This window comes from Molossus molossus, unplaced genomic scaffold (assembly GCF_014108415.1).
Source record: "Molossus molossus isolate mMolMol1 unplaced genomic scaffold, mMolMol1.p scaffold_m16_p_14, whole genome shotgun sequence".
In the NCBI taxonomy this organism is placed as follows: Eukaryota; Metazoa; Chordata; class Mammalia; order Chiroptera; family Molossidae; genus Molossus; species Molossus molossus.
The window spans coordinates 85,381,189-85,399,520 of NW_023425349.1; the positions used below are offsets into that span (position 1 = coordinate 85,381,189).

The 18,332-nt window shown below is 42.8% G+C and overlaps 1 protein-coding gene across 1 annotated transcript in view; it reads right to left on the reverse strand.

Annotated features, from left to right (window-relative positions):
- Positions 1–18,332, reverse strand: part of LOC118629797 (aminopeptidase O (putative)) — a 339,962-nt gene that overhangs the window by 20,325 nt on the left and 301,305 nt on the right. The window contains exon 15 of the mRNA XM_036261438.1: positions 6,231–6,347. Within this exon, the coding sequence (XP_036117331.1) occupies positions 6,231–6,347 (117 nt within the window). The remainder of the gene's footprint in view (positions 1–6,230; positions 6,348–18,332) is intronic.

Here is an 18,332-nt window from a genome sequence, read left to right on the forward strand (position 1 = left end):
CTTCCCAGAGCAGAAAGCTGGGGCTCTGGGCCCTTGGAGCGCTAGTGGTGGAACAGGTTTGTCCTCACTTGTTAATCTGCTTCTCTCCAGGTACTTGCTACTCCTGCTTTGTTTGCGACTCTTTGTTTTCTTCCCAGGAGACTGTTCACCTCTCCGAGGTCCCACTCTGGGGCCGGGGAGAGCACAGCTGCGGCGGCTTGCCTGCTGTTAACCACTTTCCCAGCTGCTCCACTGCAAGCGGCAGCCCCGTCCAGCCCGAGGAGCTGAGATGAAAACCTTCTGTGGCCAGTGGCTGCTCTGGGGCAGTGTTCTTCACTAGAGCGGCTTTGCCTGCACAAGGCATTCCACAGTGTTCTGGAGACATTTCTGATGCCACAACTGGGGGTGGGTTGCTACTGGCATCTCATGGGCAAACACCAGGGATGCTAAACATCCCACAATGCACAGGACAGCGCCCCCAGCAGGCAATTATCCAGTCCAGTTGTCAGAGGAAGCTCCCCCTCCCCCCAAACTCACCAAGCCCCCAGATCAAGAACTCGTTAACCAGATGCTTAGGAGCAACAGTTGAGTATACTATACTGCTTCTCTTTCTCCCTGCCAGTCTTGACAGGTTAAAAGAGAAAGATCAGCCCAGCCAGTGTGCTCAGTGGTTAGACCACCAGCCTGCGCACTGAAGGGTCGCAGGTTTGATTTCTGGTCAAGGGCATACACCTGGGTTGCAGGTTTGATCCCTGCCCTGGTGAATTGGGGTCATGGGGGAGGCAACCAATTAATGTGTGTCTCTCTCCATCTTCCATTCTCTTAAAAAAATAAAATCTATTTCACATCAAATGAGAGATGATGAATCTCTCATCAACAGAAAGCACATGAAGGCTGTGGATGCTCCCCAACTTTTCTCAAATCATGCTGTTAACCCTGTGAAGAAGGGGTTATAGCAGTTTTCAAACTGTGCACCATGATTCATCAGTGTATTTTAAAATCAATTTACTGCATCACAATGCACTTTTTTAAAAAGAAAGTGAAACAGGAAATAATAGAAAATATGAGTAACAATAATTTCATGACCATTTTTGCCACTTGGCTGTAGTAAAAAAGCCAGGAAGCCAGCAGCCTAGTCCAGGCACTGCTGTGCAGATGAGGAAAATGGGGTCCCGGGGCGGTAGGCAGCCTGCGGGGGACCTGGGACCCCAGTCTAGTTCATTGTGAAGTCAGGGCCTGGGCCAATGCCAGGCGCTCAGCCTAGGATCCAAACGGAAGAGTTGCTCATGGGCACACGGCAGGTGCCCTTCTCTTCACGTGGGGCCACCCGGGGCACCATGAGAGCGGTGCCCCGATGCAGGCTGGCGGGAGAGAGACGACACCCACTTTCCACTCCAATCTAGCCTAGGAGACGTCTCCCTTCTAACCAACAGTGTTTCCCCAAACTGGGAATGGCCTTCCCAGAAAATTAGTTTTCTCACTCAATCCACCAGCTGAAACATCAGAGCAGGGCCTGCTACCGTGGGGACCTTTCTGACGAATGCCCACTACTCCCACCTAAGACAGTAAGACAGCAAGGTGCCGTTTCTGAATTTTCCCCAAACGTACTTGAGGTGTGTTCCCAATTTTGAAGTGCTCAACTACAGTCTGTAGAAGTAAAGTTGGTTCAAGGTCAGCCGTGGGCTCTTGGGAAAAAGGTCACAGAGCCACGTTCCATGGATCCTTGCCTCACCATCACGGGGCAGCTATTTTTATAGCCGGAGGGACCCGCGGCAGAGGGCAGAAAATTCATTACTTAAAATGGGATCTTAGAAAATATCTGTTATTCCAAGAATCAGTCGTCCAACGCATTTTTAAACTCTCATGGCTCTTCATTTGAGCCAACCTGCTAAAAAACGGAAGACAAATGCTTCTATGAACAAGTTCCCTCCAGCTCCTTTTCCATCATGGTTCAAGGAGCCCAGCACATGGTCAGCCGTGTCAGCACGGAGAGACAGTGGACTCCCACGTTAGCCCACACAGCGTCCCCACCAGCGTCCCCTCTTTTCAGAGGTGCCAATGGGAGTGGGCTGGCAGGGCTAGGATGGCTTAGGGTGGTACGCTTTGCTCTGCCAGGTTCTTACTCTATTTGTCCTTGGGCACTTTTCCTTTCAGATTCCAAGCACGTGGTGTCCCCTCCCCCAGAGCAGACCTGGGGACTCGGCCCACACGTGTGACCTACCACCTCAGACGTGAAAAAGACTGGCGCCCCACTCTGACCAACCGATCAGACATTCTGTGAACACACCAAACACAGAGCAACACAAGTTGCACAGACATGGAGCTACAGAAAGAGAATTATTAAAAATAAACGTCCCAGTGGGCCTGTACCCGCCCACCCACACAGAGAGAAGGAAGGAAGGAAGGAAGGAAGGGACAAGGGGAATGACGGAAAGGAAGCTAAAGCACCTGCTGAACGGAGGGCCCCTGGTTTGTGCTAGGAAGGGCCGTTCACACCGGCGAGACCTGGCGTGATGCACGAGAACATCCCGCTCGGCCAACAGCTGCCTGCAGCAGACCTGGCCAGCGGCGGGCAGCGAGGGCTCGGCTGAAGGAGCTGTGAAGGAATGCTCACCTCCTCGACAGGGGCTTCCTGTGGGCAGTGCTCGCAGGAGACACTCCAGTCCAAACAACAGTGAGGGGCGTCTTCCCATGCCCCTTGGGAATACGGGGCGACACCCTACTCTAAGTCATGAGCACTCCCTGCTGAGCTGAGGCTCTTCCGCAGACACCTCATTCAGCACTGTGGTCCCAGGGGTCCGAGGCAGCACCCTGAACACAGCATCACAGCGATAGCTAACCTGCTCCTTGCCAGGAAATACCTCTAGAACATTTTCCCGCAGGGACATTCCAAACACAGCCTGCCACACTCCAGGGTCTTTGGCCAGCTCTCCAATGCACGTCATTTAGTACATATTTAAAAGCCCTGATAAGAACTGAAAGAGACTATCCTTATTTGTTTAGGTCAAGGAGAAGCACCAAGAATAAAGTCAGAATCCTCAAGACTTCCCCCACCAAAAAATAATTCTTTCTTCTGGAAATAAAATGTTCTGTCACTTAAAATAAAAGCAGATGGTTATTCAACTAAATTCAGCTAATTTGTGTCACAATAAATCACACTTAACTAATAAAGTTTCTAGAAAACACCCTGGTTGGCCAAAATCCTATTGCTTTTCTGGTCCTGAGTGACATTTCAAGGAAACGTCAGTGAGATAAGCTGTCGGTGTGACTAACTCTGTGCCAGGATGAGAGAGCTGAGGAAGAGGTGCACTGTCAGAATGAAAGCCCAACAGGGCACATGCTCGGTCTGGCCCTCGCCCACCTCAGCAAAGGGGTCAACAAACTCCAGATGGGACAGACCCAATCAGCCCGAGGCTATGAGTGTTGTGTATGTTTTAGTGTTGTGTATGTTTTTAAAAAGTTTGAAACCGTGGACGGTTTTCTCAGTGGTTAGAGCATCAGCCCACGAACCAATGAGTCGTGGGTTCGATTCTGGTCAAGGGCACGTACCTGCGTTGTGGTTCATTCCCCGGCCCTGGTCAGGGTCCTGTGGGAGGCAACCAGTCGATGTATCCCTCTCACATTGATGCCCCCCCCCCCCCCATCTGAAGATAAATGGAAAAATATCCTCAAGTGAGGATTAAAAAAATAAAATGGTTTGAAGAAGGAACAACAAAAACAGGAAGGACTTTCTTGAGACATGATGATGACATGAAACCCAAGTGTCAGGGTCCACGCACAGTTTTACGGAAGCACAGGCCTGTTCTTGAGCGCGCTGTCTCCATGCAGCTTCCATACTGCGATGGCACAGGTGCAGAACTTGGACAGTCACCGTGTGGCCTGGATATTAACTGTGTGTTCCTCTGCAGTGTCTCCTGACCCATCCTTGCACAGGCCAAGCTCACACATTTGCACTTGCTGCTGCCTCTGTATGGAAGTCACCCTAGGATCTTAGCTTGAATGTCACCTGGTCTCTCCTGAATACTCTACCTAGAGACAACTAGCCCAGTGTCACCTGTATACCTCCTTTGTAACTCCTACAGAAAGTGTTTTGTTGATTTACTTTTAAGCTGTTTTTCCAGAAGAATGAAAACTTCCTCAGGTGACCCTCGGGGGTCGTGCTCACTGCTACATCCCTAGTACCTGGCAGAGTACTAGTGGACTGCATGACACCACCCTAGTTCTACCAACCGAGCAGAGCCATCCTCTGGCCCCAGTCTCCTGTCACCGGAGATCCAAGCTGAGGAGAATGCCCTGGCTTTAGACCATCACAGTGCAGTTTGTGAGACGTAAAACAAGCAACCAAATAAAACCTGTTACACTTCTCAAAGGTTTAAGAGGTTATATATAACTAAGCTGAGCTGGAAGTTAAGAACACGATGTGTTTTAAGCCAAAAGGAAAGGGAGTAAACAGTGTCTACCACCTCATGGCTTCCGGGCACAGAGTGACAGGTGCCCGGGACCTGCTTTGATCCTTCCGCCTTCGTCTGTCCACTGCTCATCACTGGCATTTCAGTGGTATTCAGCTCTAAAACCTAACCTCATGTCTTTACATAGAAACATCTTTAAACATGAATTAAAATAACGGCTGGCATTTGGAATCACCTATAAACAAAAATATTAAGAGCTGAAATAAACAGCAACTGTTGCACATCTATCTAAGTTCAGGTGGGTAAAAAGCTTCATGTGTCTTCTCTAAAGGTTTTCAATTCACTCTTGTATATATGGGGCTTTAAAATAGAAAACAATGGCCCTGCTAGGGTGGCTCAGTTGATTGGAGCATAATCCCATACACCAAAAGGTTGCAGGTTCAACGCCTGATTGGGTTGCGGACAGGAGGCAACTGGTCAACGTTTCTCTCTCTCTCTTAAAAAAAAAAAAAAAAATCAATGAAAACATGTTCTCTGTTGAGGATTTAAAAAAAACTAAAACAGTGTCCATCTTACCTTTTAATCTACTAATAAGTTGGCTTTTCTCCCTTTACTCCATTTTAATAATTGTGAAATTAATTTTAATAGCATTTTATTTAACCCAACATATCCAAAATGTCATTTTGACATTTTAATCAAGAAGAAGAAATTATTAGTAACATATTTTGCTTTTTTTTACACTAAGTCTCCAGTACCCACTGTGCCTCTCACACCCACCCCACAGACCACGAGCTCAGCAGCCATGTGTGCCTGGCGGCCCCCTTACCAAACTGCAGGTCTTATTTTTTTTTTTTAATCCTCATCCGAGGATTTTTTTTCTTCTTCTATTTATCTTCAGATAGAGTTGGAGAGAGGGACAGAGAGGCAAAGAGAGAGAGAGAAACATCGACATGAGAGGGTCTTATCGACTGGCTGCCTCCTGCACAACCCTGACCAGGGCCAGGGATGAACAGCAACCGAGACACAAGCCCCTGATCGGAACCGAACCCACGACTCATTTGTCCACAGGCCGATGCTCCAACCACTGAGCCCAACCAGCCATGGCCCACACTGCAGTTTTTAAATGTTCAGTTATTTTCAACTGAACACAAACCCAACTTACCTGTATATCGGGAGTTTTATATAAAAGAGATTTTCTGGTGCCTGTGTATTTTACTTAAGATGACCAAATACAATAAATATTTATTTTCTGCATATATAAAAATATAAATAAAACCCCAGCACTCATTGTAGGATTCACACTGCATTCTTTACAGTGAGCTCAGAGATATTCAGAGCCACATCATACTGCTTTCCCACAAGCATCCAATTTTGCTTTTCAAACCACAGCTGTTAGATTTAGCTTTCATTTCCGTTGCACATGGCTCCTTTCCTGTCCTGACTGAAGGCAACCAAGCAGCTCTGGCACGCCCGAGCCAAGTTTCCCTGGCGTGCAGCAGGACGGCGCCACCACCCAGCACAAGATGACCCACCCGAGCTTCTCATTCAGAGCACCCCACCCTGCCTGCTCATTCCTTTCCGAGACTTATATCCATCCTTACGATTTCAAAGGTAAGAGGGAAAAACCCCAGTAATAAGCTGGTTCCGGGCCCCCTGCTGGAGGCAGCACAGCCGGGAAACAGTTTCCACGGGCTAGGGGGACTTGCTCCGCACTGGGGCACAGGGCATGAGGCAGGGCTAATGGAAATCACAGCTCCAGCAGTTTGGGAAGCTATGGGACGGACCATCATGGTTCACAACAGCAAGGGCCCCACTGTTTACATCGAGGGCAGTCCTGGTTACCTCTGCATCCTGCTGGGGGAGGTGGTATGTCCTTTCGAGGCTTTGCAGAGTTCTGGGGTTCAGGGTCTTCTGCTCCAAGAGATGCTCCAAAAGCAAAACCAGCTGGTCTGGAAGGAGCTGAGGGCAAACCAAATAGCCAGTGAAAATGCCTTTCAGGTTACAAGAAATTAAACCCAAACGTTTAAAACAAAGACAGTAAAGCCCAGGGTAACGTGAAGTTTGGTAAACCTCAGGGTTTGCACTGCATCCTCAAAGACACAGCTTCCTAGGGTCTGATTAAGCTGTATTCTCCATGGCTTATTATGTCAGTTCTGTATATAGAGCAGATCAAAACTGTGCTTTTCTTTTTTCTTAGGTTGTCCAACGTATTTTTTAAAGTTGTACAATGCGATTATTTAATATACATGCACTGTGAAATTATTAAAACTATACTCATCTTCATAAAACCTTCTCATGGTTGATTAGATCCCTTTCTTGATGGCAAACATATGCCAAAATGTCATTTAACCTAGACAAAGACTCAAGACACCACCTGATCTTAGGAAGTTTAACAGAAATAAGGTGCTTTCAGATTTCCTTCCTTACCATTTGTACACTAAGAAATAAAGAGCATGTCATTAAACAAGAACTATGTCTCACAAAGACTCCCCTATAAAAATTAAGTTTATTATTCCATTAAACATTTTTAAAATGTTGTAAACATGATCATACACACACAGTCACCCACATTCCTAAGTTTTCACACGGGATAGGTAAAAACTGGTGTTGCCAAGTTAAGGACAAAGAGAGGAGGGTGCTTTAATATGGTACAAAAATAATGGGTATTTTATGAACAAACATCTGTGAAACCCAAGGATGGAAAGTATCTGTCTCACTCGTCACTGTACCTCACTGCCTAGTTCCGCCCAAGAACAGACAGTGCTCACAAACTGAATGAGGAGGAAAGAATACATTGTAGGAACTGAAAAATATTGATTCTAAAATTAAGGTTTTAAAATTTTTACTATGAATGCCACTACTCTCTCCACTTAGCTTTACTCCTTCCCTACTTAGGCCCTGAAAATCCGTCAATGAACCCAAATTTACAAGTCTGCAAGTCAATGCAAGCCCAACAGAATATTCAAAACAATACTTGGATTTTAATCCCTATTTTCTGTTATTCTCAAGAAATTTTTAAAATTATTGGCTTCTCTCCCCACCTCTCTTTACCTTGCTACCCCAAATGTGCACTCTGCCGGCCCTGCCCTTTCCCGAGGGCACAGCATCCACCACGTAGTTCCACAGAGAAAGCATTTCTTGTCGTCCTCACCTCACCCCTCGGAGTTCTCATACAACCCCACCTCCCGACAGGGACACAGGGACACACACATCCCTTGATTCTTGGACATTTTTATTTCCTTAACATTCTTCCACTCCTGTGGATCTTTCTCAGGCCGACAGGTGAAAGTAGGTGCCTTCAGCCAAAACAGGGTTACAACCAGCACTGACCAGTGAGGTTCCCCACAGAGACTCAGAGAACAACTGACATTTTCCTTCCACAGAAGTCATGTGCCTATAAGATGCTTTGAAGATAACTACTACGTAACAACCAGAAACAAAAACACCAGTTTTCTACTTTATAGTTTTAGACACACAAGCCTACTCTTTTATGACGTTAGAAGAAATCTGCTGTTTTACGAAACAGGACAAATCCAGGGCCACCAGCCTCTAAGAGCCTCCCCACCTAGTCACACCATGAGCCCTTCCCTGGTGGGGGCTCGGTGCTCTACCTCAGCCTCAGCAGCACCCCAGCCACCAGGCCCTCCTCCTTGCCCTGCCACCTCCCTCTCTGGAGCTTCCTTCCCTGAGGTCCAAGATGGGTCCTTCTGGAGGCTGAGCCTTCAGCCTGGCCTGGAGTGCATCCCTCAGACCCCTAAGGTCACTCCCGAAGGTTCTCCAGCCTCTTCACAGAGCCTCCCTCTCTCCCCCATTAGGGTCACTTCCTACCCAACCCAGCCCTTTCCCAAGTATGCTCCACACAACCCCCACCCCGAGGTGGCCTGGCCTGGGCACCTATGGAGCTGCAGCCCACCTGCCCCTACAGGCTGGGGAGGGGAGGGCCCCAGACGGGTCAGAGCCGCCACCCGGTCCTGCCCACCACAGGCATTCTCAAAGCTGGTAGCTGCCAAGCCCAGGGCAGCAACAGCTTGAACGCTGAGGCCAGAAAGACGGCTTCTGGGAAAGGGCCCAGCCTGATACAGGGCAGAACCCCATGGGCTGGGGGTGGGGGCCTGGTTTCCTAACTAAGTCAGCAGGAACCAGCTTGGGCAATTTGCAGAATTACAGGGAAGAACAGAGCAGAAAGAGAAGCATTTCCCTATTATGTGCCCACACTTACAAAGAGGCCTATTGTTAGAACGCAAGTTTGGGATTTGGTTTAAACTAGAGAGACCCACAGAGGAAAGTAATCCTTGAGGAAGAAGACTAGCTTGGTCCTCAACTTAACCTAACTGGGTTAACCAATAAATGCAACTCTGGTTTAAAATAAAAGAATCACTGATATGTGAACCCATAAAAGTATCAGGAGTCACACTTTCCTGTCTCCTGCAGTCTTTCTCTAAGCAGGAGTTCATGCATCTGCACAAAGACTGAGAAAAAGGTCCCTGGAAGTTTTTGTCCTCTCCTAATTTTTACACAATGGAAAAATACTTAAAGCTAAGCCCCTTGACTAAAGATAAACAGCTGAGAAGGAACAGAGGAGGTTTTTAATAAGTTTAATTTGCTCTAATTGGAGAGGTAAAGAACAGGCACGCACACGGCCGCCAGGTGGGCCTCCTGGGCACAGAGGCGCCACTGCTCTGTGGCAAGAGCCGGCCTGTTCAGAGAAGGAAGAAGGCACAGGACCTCCACACAGGCGTGAGAACGGCCCTCCCTAATGCTGAGGGTGCTGCTTGGCTCACGCTTCAGAATGGGCTTGTGTAAGTGATTCTCAATTAACAACCTGTAGCCGCCTGTCTTTCAACTCTAACTCTTCTAACTCGCCAGGGAAAAATGTAGTGTCTAGACAATATGAAAAGTGGAGAAAAATCAGTGATCAAACACTATTTTAGTACAGACAATAAAACGAGTTCAGTACTTTTCATTCACAAATGAATAAGTATACATTACATAATTTTTACATGATATTACAGACCTTAAAAAAGGATATTAAAGCAAAAATATGTTAAGTAGCTCGTTTTAATACAGTATATTTCCCTTTGTAAAATAAACATTTATTCCCTGGCAAAGCCATCCTATGATGAGAAAGAAATACTATGTAATAAACCAAAAGTCTGCAAAGCAACTGAGAGAGAAACACTCCAAAGTGTGCCCGGATGCTGTGCGGGGCAGCTGGCACGGTGGCAATGGCAATACTGTGTGGGCCATTCCACTCCGCCACAGAAATCAAATATCATTTCACATGACTCCTAGGCCAACTGCGTTTTAATACAGCAGCACTGAGAGACAAGCACTACGGAGTGATTAAGGAAAAAAGTACATGCTTCAGAGCATTATCTCATCAGAAGGCAGCTCCGTCAAGCATTATAAAAAGAACTTGCTTTTATTTCTGAGGGTCTCCTAGTGCTCACAGTCACAGTTCGACAGCGACAGAAATAGAAAGTCCTTTCCTTTGCACAAACAAGGACTTCATGACAGAGTTATTATTTTTTCCATATGGAAACCAGTTGGTATTTTTAAAATGCATCTGCCTCAAAACTTAGACAAAATAATGCTATGAGGTGCCAAAGTCATGTGGATACTTGAAATAGAGAACTTCACTCCATGGTAAAACTTATTCAAATACAAAAAAAAACCAAAATGCTAAAGGGCATCAGGCAATACAAATGCTATTTGTTAAGGATTTAGAGGTCTGTATTCTTGCTCTAAACATGGAGGATTCCACCCAACTACCCAGCAATGTACAAAGAAAAAGGAAAGTCTACCTGGTATTTTTCCCAGTCAACTTAAGAGCTGAGGCAAGGCACACCATTTGAATGGTTTTTCAAGTTTCTACACAGACTCTTGGAAAGAAAATATGAATTTCCCAAACCCACCCTCCCAGTCTACAAGCAGCACAAAGAAAACAAACCCTGACTCTTCCAAAGCCTCATACTGCTGTCATGGGGGCATCACTCACTCCTGGCTCCCAGAAGGACCACCCATGTAACTGAGGCCTTCCACCATTCCTTCCATTAGCAGAATCAGAAAAGGCCAGCTCATCTCCTACCGAAAATGTCACTGACGCATCTCACTACTGACCTTGCTCAGACAGGTCCTGACACAAGGAACGGGGTGCAGATGAACATCTGAGCCCCACTGTCTGCACTCCTCCAAAAGCAAAGGAGGGCACCTCCCTCAAGGCCCAGCTGGCGTGCTGCGGCCACGAAGGAAGTCTGTGAGAGGCTCCCAGACAAGGAAGGAGCCCGAGACTAATGCAGCCTCCGATTGACAGTGGCGTGAGTTCTATTATTACCCCATTATCACTCTGGGATCTGTGCCTAAATGAAGCATGCTTCCTCCCTGATGCCATTTCCTTTTATCCTGGCTGGAGACTAAAAGCGGATCAATGGGGGTAATACTTATGATGTCACTTCAATTTACAGCAACGGCCTCCCTCTCTTTCAGTCTGTCTGAAATACACAGAAAGATCAATTCTTCCCAAAAATGGTTAAAAAATGCTTAGGGAGCATTCTTCTTCCAGAAAAGCATTCTCTGCTATATTTGTCTATGTTTCTACGGCAGGAACTGTTTACACTGAACAAAAACAGAAGAAATGGGGGAGGGAAAAATCTCAAATTCCCCTGTATGCCGGAGACATGCTGGCTGAAATTCAACACAAGCAGGGTCCAAACCAGACTCAAAGCGGCTGACCTTTGAAAGTCACATGCAGGAGGCTTTCTGGCATAGGGACACAACAGAGACAGCAGTTCTCCTTTGCCCCTTGGATTTAAAAGGTAATCCCACAGATATAAAAAGCCCCCCCCCTTTTTAAAATAAGCTTTCCCCAAAACTAACAAATTCCTTCTGACTCCTCCCAGAAAACACACCCAACCACACTAGACACCCTATGGTGCCTCCACCGACCGTCCACAGGCAGGAGAGCAAGCAGTCACCATTCACATAGTTTTCTCATTAGGGGCAAAGGAACTCGGACTACAGGACACAAGACAGAACCTGAAAACAAGGCACTTTCAGACACTGCTCTGAACCAGAGTAAGAAGAAATCTCTAAGTTGTATACATTTCCATATGCTATTTGAAAATGGGTTAAAATCAAGACATACTTGACAAAGTTCCTCAAAACAAGAGTTCTCCTTACGCACAACACACAAAGAAACACAATCCTGAAAGCGTGAGGTCACTGGCACTCAGCTGACCCTGCCGGCCCAAACACTAGCCACGTCTTCACTTCCAGGTTAGTGTATACAGTAATCTCCTCTCACCTACCACTTTCTTAATGATAAACATTTTTACTGTCAAAAATGAACTATTTAATAATATGTACACTGGCCAGTGTCTGTCCAAGAGCGGATGTCAACTAGGATATTATGATAAATAATTAAAATATTTTTAGTCCAAACTAGTAACTTGTATGTAGGAAAAAGAGAATTGATTTGAACTGCTACCAAAAACAAACTGAAAACAAAACTTACAAAAGAAAAACCATCTTTTACATGTTGAAGCAAAAACTTAACACATTTTAAAGAATTACCAAATTTAAGTATAAAAGTCTGTATATTTCACATTATTTGGGGGGCACAAATTTAATTTGCCAGCAAATCAAAGTCACAATGAAATAATTAGAAATGAAAATAATTTTCTTCAAAATAAAACTATCAAGAGCATATATCTGTCCAGCACAATCAGTTATTTTTAATTATCAAACATTCTTTAGGGAGTATGGCTGTAGTCAAATTTGAGAAAGAAAATTCAAGCAGAAGCAAATATTCATATAATTCATTCTATAGAGGAAAAAGCATGTTTACTGTATTTTGGGGGAATGGCTTTAACAGCTGCATTTTAAGGAGTCTGCTGCACTTCGGAGCCATGGCGTGGTCACGGTGCTTCCAAAAGTGACGAAAACAGACACCATCATTAGCAAACAGTATCTGAAATAATTTGCTGGCATAAATTACTCTCATGTTTCCAGATTATAAGGGTCAAATTTTCATGTGCTAACATTTCCCTAACTTTTATAAAAGTATTGCCCAAACTATATACAATCCCAAACAAAGCATATTATTTAAACTACATAAAATGTTACAACCATGTGCACACTAATGTTTATATTACACATCTTCGAAAATAAATTTTGTAAGCACGCAAATGGAAAATTCCAAAGTCTTTTATAAGAGATGCTTGGGATCTTCATGTTTGCTTCCCCTTCCCAGGAACCTGCCAGACCAATAACTGAGGGAGCCCAAGGGAGACCATCCTGATCTGAGTTTCATGCTTCTGAAGACAATCATGGTTCGTGAAGAAGAAATTATAAACTCGTAAATGACCCAGCTCAATCACCGCCATGACAAGAACGGCATGCTAGATGCCAGGCTTGTTCAAGCTTTCTTGAAACACTTGAAAGTATCAGCGAATACTTTCAACTTTTCTTGTGTTTGCAGTATTTTTTAAATTAAACCTGCCTCTCTTCATTTCTTTAGAATTAATGCTCTTGCCTAAGTTAATAATACTATATTTAATAACTGGTATTCTCATCCTGAATAAACATACACATTTTATAAATCTGAGTTCCTAACTTAGAGTGTTATTTCCTAACTCAAAATTCTAGTAAAAATTCTAGTCACATACTAATTTATAACCCCCTAACGTACACCATATGACTGAAAACTATCGGCTGGTTTTGTGTGTCAAAATTATGTCTATGGTATAAAACCACAACAGAATACTATGCAGCTATTAAAAAGAATGAGATGGAACTGTTTCTGTAATATGGTAAAACAGCAAGAATGTAGAATATGTTTGAATTTGTGTAAAAAAACTTCCTAAAGACGGTTTTTAAAAAAATTAAGTAACTCTTTGAGTCAACTTTTTCTCCCAGTAAGCTATATGACCTGCCTTGTCTTTTTCTTTTTTCCTGCCTCCAGTTCAAGCTGAACTATTTTTCCTAAATCATGTTAAAAATATGTCCCCAAAAGTACGCAACGGAGGGAAGATCTACTTTATGAAGAAATTCAATACTGTGATCTAATCTCAGAGCACTGAAATTTGGAAATGATTAAAGCACACACTTTAAGGAGGTGCTAAGGGGAAATCAGGGACTTTTAATAAAGCAGGTCCAGTTAGTCACAGGCAGATGCCCTTGAACTCCTGTGCACCCAGAGACTTATCAGTGCCTCTCTTTTCTTAGTCATAACAATATTTGAAAATAACGTAGACCTTAACAGTTCTGATTCCAGTAGTTCTACAAAGAGATGAATGCTAATGCCATTAAATGTAAGAAATAAGTTCTGTGTGAGCAATGCACAAATATTGGAAGAATTTAAAATTTCCCAAATTCTTTGCAAATATATATAAAGCAGTGCATCAAACAGGCGCATGCTCAGACATTTTAAAAAAAAATAATTTTTCTGTATTGATTTTAGAGAGAGAGGAAGGGAGAGGGAGAGATAGAAACATCGATGAGAGAGAACATCAACTGGCCGCCTCCTGCATGCCCCCCACTGAGGATTTGGCCCACAACCCGGGCATGTGCCCTGACCGGGAATCGAATGGGTAACCTCTTGGTGCGTAGGTCGACACTCAACCACTGAGCCACATCGGCCGGGCGGCATGCTCAGACTTTTATGTTGTCATTTATTATATTAAATGAACTAGCATTTAAATGTTTTCAGAGCTTTTTCACAAGGGGAAAAAACAATAACTGTAATTTCCTTCAATCCCAGAATTTCTTCCTATTTTTCTCCAACTTCCTATATTACCCCCACTATGTCAAAATCAGATAGCTTGTGTGAGAGTACTTATTACAAATTTAACAGTTTTAGTAAATAACTATCAACATCAGGGTCTTCGTTGTAACATACAGCCCCATGTTCCTGTTGAAAAGTGATCTATATATAGTATGCACAAAATTAAGGTGTTCATATGCACAAATAAGCAATCCTTAGGAATAATCAGTCTGAAAGCACAGATTTTCCTCTAAATTACAAGTGATTAATTAGCAAATGGGAAAAAAACCAAGCTCTTACTGAAAATATGCTCTTCAGAATCTTATGAATAAAAACAATCCTCTTCTTTTAAGTTTAAACAAAGAATAACTGAGTTCAAACAAAACCGTGTTTTAACCTCTATAAAAAGAATGTACATTTTTAAGGTTAATCCTTAAAGAACGAACCCAATGTTGCTCATCTCATGTTCTACCTATAGCATACCTGATACGAATTTATCAGATTTAGATAAAGGACTTAATGTCCTATCTAGTACGACGGGTAACAAAGTAAAAACTATTGCAAGATGCCTGGCCAGTGTGGCTCAGTGGAGTTAGTGCCATCCCATGGACTGAGGTTCCAACTCGATTCCCGGTCAGGCCACATAACCAGGTTGCGGGCTCGATCCCCAATGAGGGGTCAATTGTCTGCAGACAATCGATGTTTCTCTTTGAAATGGATGTGTCTATCTCTCTCTCTCCTTTCCTTCTCTCTAAAGTCAATAAAAATATATTTTAAAAATATTAATTGCAAGATAGCTGTCAATCAATACTTTGGTGATTTAAGTAAATCTATTAAAAAATAATTTATATATCGACACATGAAAATTCAGGCTAGAAGTGATTCTCACTTCAAAAACAAATTTAAAAAATACACACATTCAAACACAAATTTAAAAAATACACACATTCAAACATATCAACTTAAAAAGTTTTATAAACATTCTGTATAACAACAGATGTGATAGATGATTCTTATTTTAAAAACTAATGGTAAAATAACTGAAATGTCTCTTCAGTTGTAATCAACCATAATCAATGAAATGATAGCTCTGCAATGTTTTTAAAACGCTAATAAATTAAATTACTCCAAGTGCAGAAGCTCAATAGTGTCTCTAAGAGAAATCTGTCCCTTTGCTTTGCATGGCCTCCTTGTTTAAACTTGTTATTAAAGACTTAAGTTTCTTCAAGTTATTAAAATCAACAGCTAAAATAAAAGGAAGTCACAAAAGCATTTAGACATAAGACTAATAAGAGTTGCAAGGTGAGAAAAAGACAAGAAACAGAAGGAGGGAGAAACCAAGTCAACTACTCTGACCCTCAGTTTAGACAGACAACTCAGACACGAATACACACCTCAACATATTAAGCCTAGAACGTAATTTATAAACAAATTTCACTCTTGGTGTTTATTCTGGTCTAAAATACTAACACTCCATTAACAATACTGCTAGTTCCTTTCCTTTCATAGGCCCATAGTAAAAACAACATCAGTATCTTTTTGGTCAGATTTTGTTTTCTAATATTCTTTCCATATTTTCTACCAAATCCAAACTAAGCATAAATTTTAGCCACACGTCCACAATTTGTTGTGGTTTGTGTCATAAAGTCGACAAAGAAACATATCCTTAAATATATATTTGGCCAACCACAACTAAAGAGGAACTGTAGGGACTGTGAGGTAGATGAGGGTGAGGAGTCAAACTCATTGAATTTTTGCTGAAAAATAGATGTAAAGTTGTTTTTGTTTAATAAAAATGTGTTGAGAGTACTGCACAATTTACTACCCAAAGTCTCAGTGTTCTTTCAGAATGATTTAATGTACACAAAGTACAGTAGTCGAACTTCACTCAAATCCTGTCCACTTTTGGATTCTAGTCCAGACATTTTATATCCTGGATTAACTTTGTAAAGTTTTATGAGGAAAAGAGCAAAGAATTAATTTAAAGGTCAGAAATTTGTGTTTTTGAAAAAGATATGGACTTAAGAACTTCAGGAGAAAGGCAGAAAACAAATTTCACACACATTCAAGAAATGTTTACTCCACTTTTCACTTCTTTTTTTCTCTCTTCTACCTCAATGCCAGCTCATCTGAAGGGAATGCAAGCTTTAGTGGGCCAGCACTCTGCAGCAAAGAGCATCGGCTAGCTCGTGGAGGCACGTGTGAGAAGGTGAGACAAACAGGTGAATGAGAAACACAACAATAAACCACACGAACAGAAATGATGCCAGGTTTGTTTACCCCAAAGTTTCATGCCGTGTACAAATGGCTGAATAATTCGTAAATTAATATACTTCCCATCATAACAGGAACTATTACTAACTAAACAAGTAGACTGAAATAGCATTATAAAAATGTTCTTTTAGGGCAAAACGTCCACTTTTACTGCTATGAGAGTCCAGGCATTATAATCTTACTTTTATTGTGCGCTCCAACTTGGACTCAAGGCCCTGGTGCAGTCTGGAGCTGATACAGGAGCAGGAAATCTGAATGCGGCCTTGTTTGCTGCCATGGAAATATTTTCTCAAGTGAATTCAAGTACTTGAAAGTTAATTAACAGAAGTAAGTCTTCAAAGATGCAAAACAGATACTTTTTAGTCATAAATCTAAAAATCCTAAAAATTGCTAATCATGAATCTAAAATTCTAGGTTTGAGATCTACCAACACCTCTTCATAGGTGTTGGCAGGCCCATGATTAAATCTAAGATGTGTTTTCTAGTAGCAATCTAAAATCCCAAAGCTTGAGATTTTATGTAGTTATTTCTAATAGACTCCTAAAAAATGCCATAAAAATATAGTTAAGTTTTAGCACTTCTATTATTTTATATCTGCCTTTATGTATGTATAATGTGCTCATGTAAGAAAAATTCAGTATTATTTTACTGGTATATGTTTTAACAGCACAGAACTTTTAGAAATTACAAGAAAGTGTTCTGGATCTGTAAGTTTTCTGACTGTTAAGCCTTAATAGAAAATAATCAGTCTATGGAAAGCCAAACTCTCCCTCCCCTCCGTATTCCAGCTTAATTTATCTGTATAAATTAAATGGACTTTACCATTAAAAAGAGGAATAAAACATAGTTTTTCTGTAAGTTTAAAATTTTTTTCTTACATAATTAAAACTAAAAACTTTATAAAATGTTTACTCTTCACATTTTAACAGAACTTCTGCTACTCTGCTTTCCACATATCAAAGTTACAGCATACCAACTACATATAGTCTACACATTCTATTCCAAAGTGAGACTTGACTTATTTAAAACAAATGAACTTAAATAACTAGTAATCACTGATCCCACAAAAGTAAAGGTGGACACACAGATTTTAAAAATACTAATCACAATTTCACAGGTTGAGAACCACTGTTCTGCTGAGTCCACAGTGTAGGGTCCCATCTCAGACCTTTACAAATAACAGTTGATACAGAAATAAAAAATGAACAGGCTGCTCCCTCCAGGGCAACCCAAACGAACTTCTCTTCGGAGTCAGTTTTAAATGCAGCTTCTGCCACCGTCTGTGATTAGCTATTAGCTGTCCAGCACTGGGTCCATGCTTCCACCTAAGAATGTCTGCTAGGAACTGAGACGGAAGACAGAAACCCTCTGGGTCGGCACACAGCACTCGACCGCAGAGGAAAGAGGAGAACAGTTCTTCAGCGACTCCAGTTAACCTGCAGGACATTCCTAAAGAAGGCTCCAGCCGGAAGCAGTCATTTTTGTTACTCTTTTCTTGCTGCGTGTGTCCTTTAAATCAGCTTTCCTGAGCGCATCAGAACGCGTACTTGTTTACCTGGTCTTTTTTCCTTGAAGGTTTGGTAAACATAACACAGAATCTTACAATGCCGAAGCCCACTTATAAGTACTAAAGCAGTAAAACAAAGGCGACAACCCGTCAGAAGCAGTTTTCTTTACACGGATTTTAAGAAATTCCCAGGGCAACCAGAACTCCTCCACACCCGGCTATGACCGCAGCGCTGGGAGCGCCACCGCCACCGAACGGGCTGCTGGCCGTGAGCGAGGAAGGACACATGATGCAGCGGCCCGAGTAATAAATAAACAGGGCACCCAACCCGGCTCTGCCCGCGAAAGCTCACTTGGTGGAAAGATCGAGCCGAGAGAGGAAAACGAGAAGGGATTTCGGC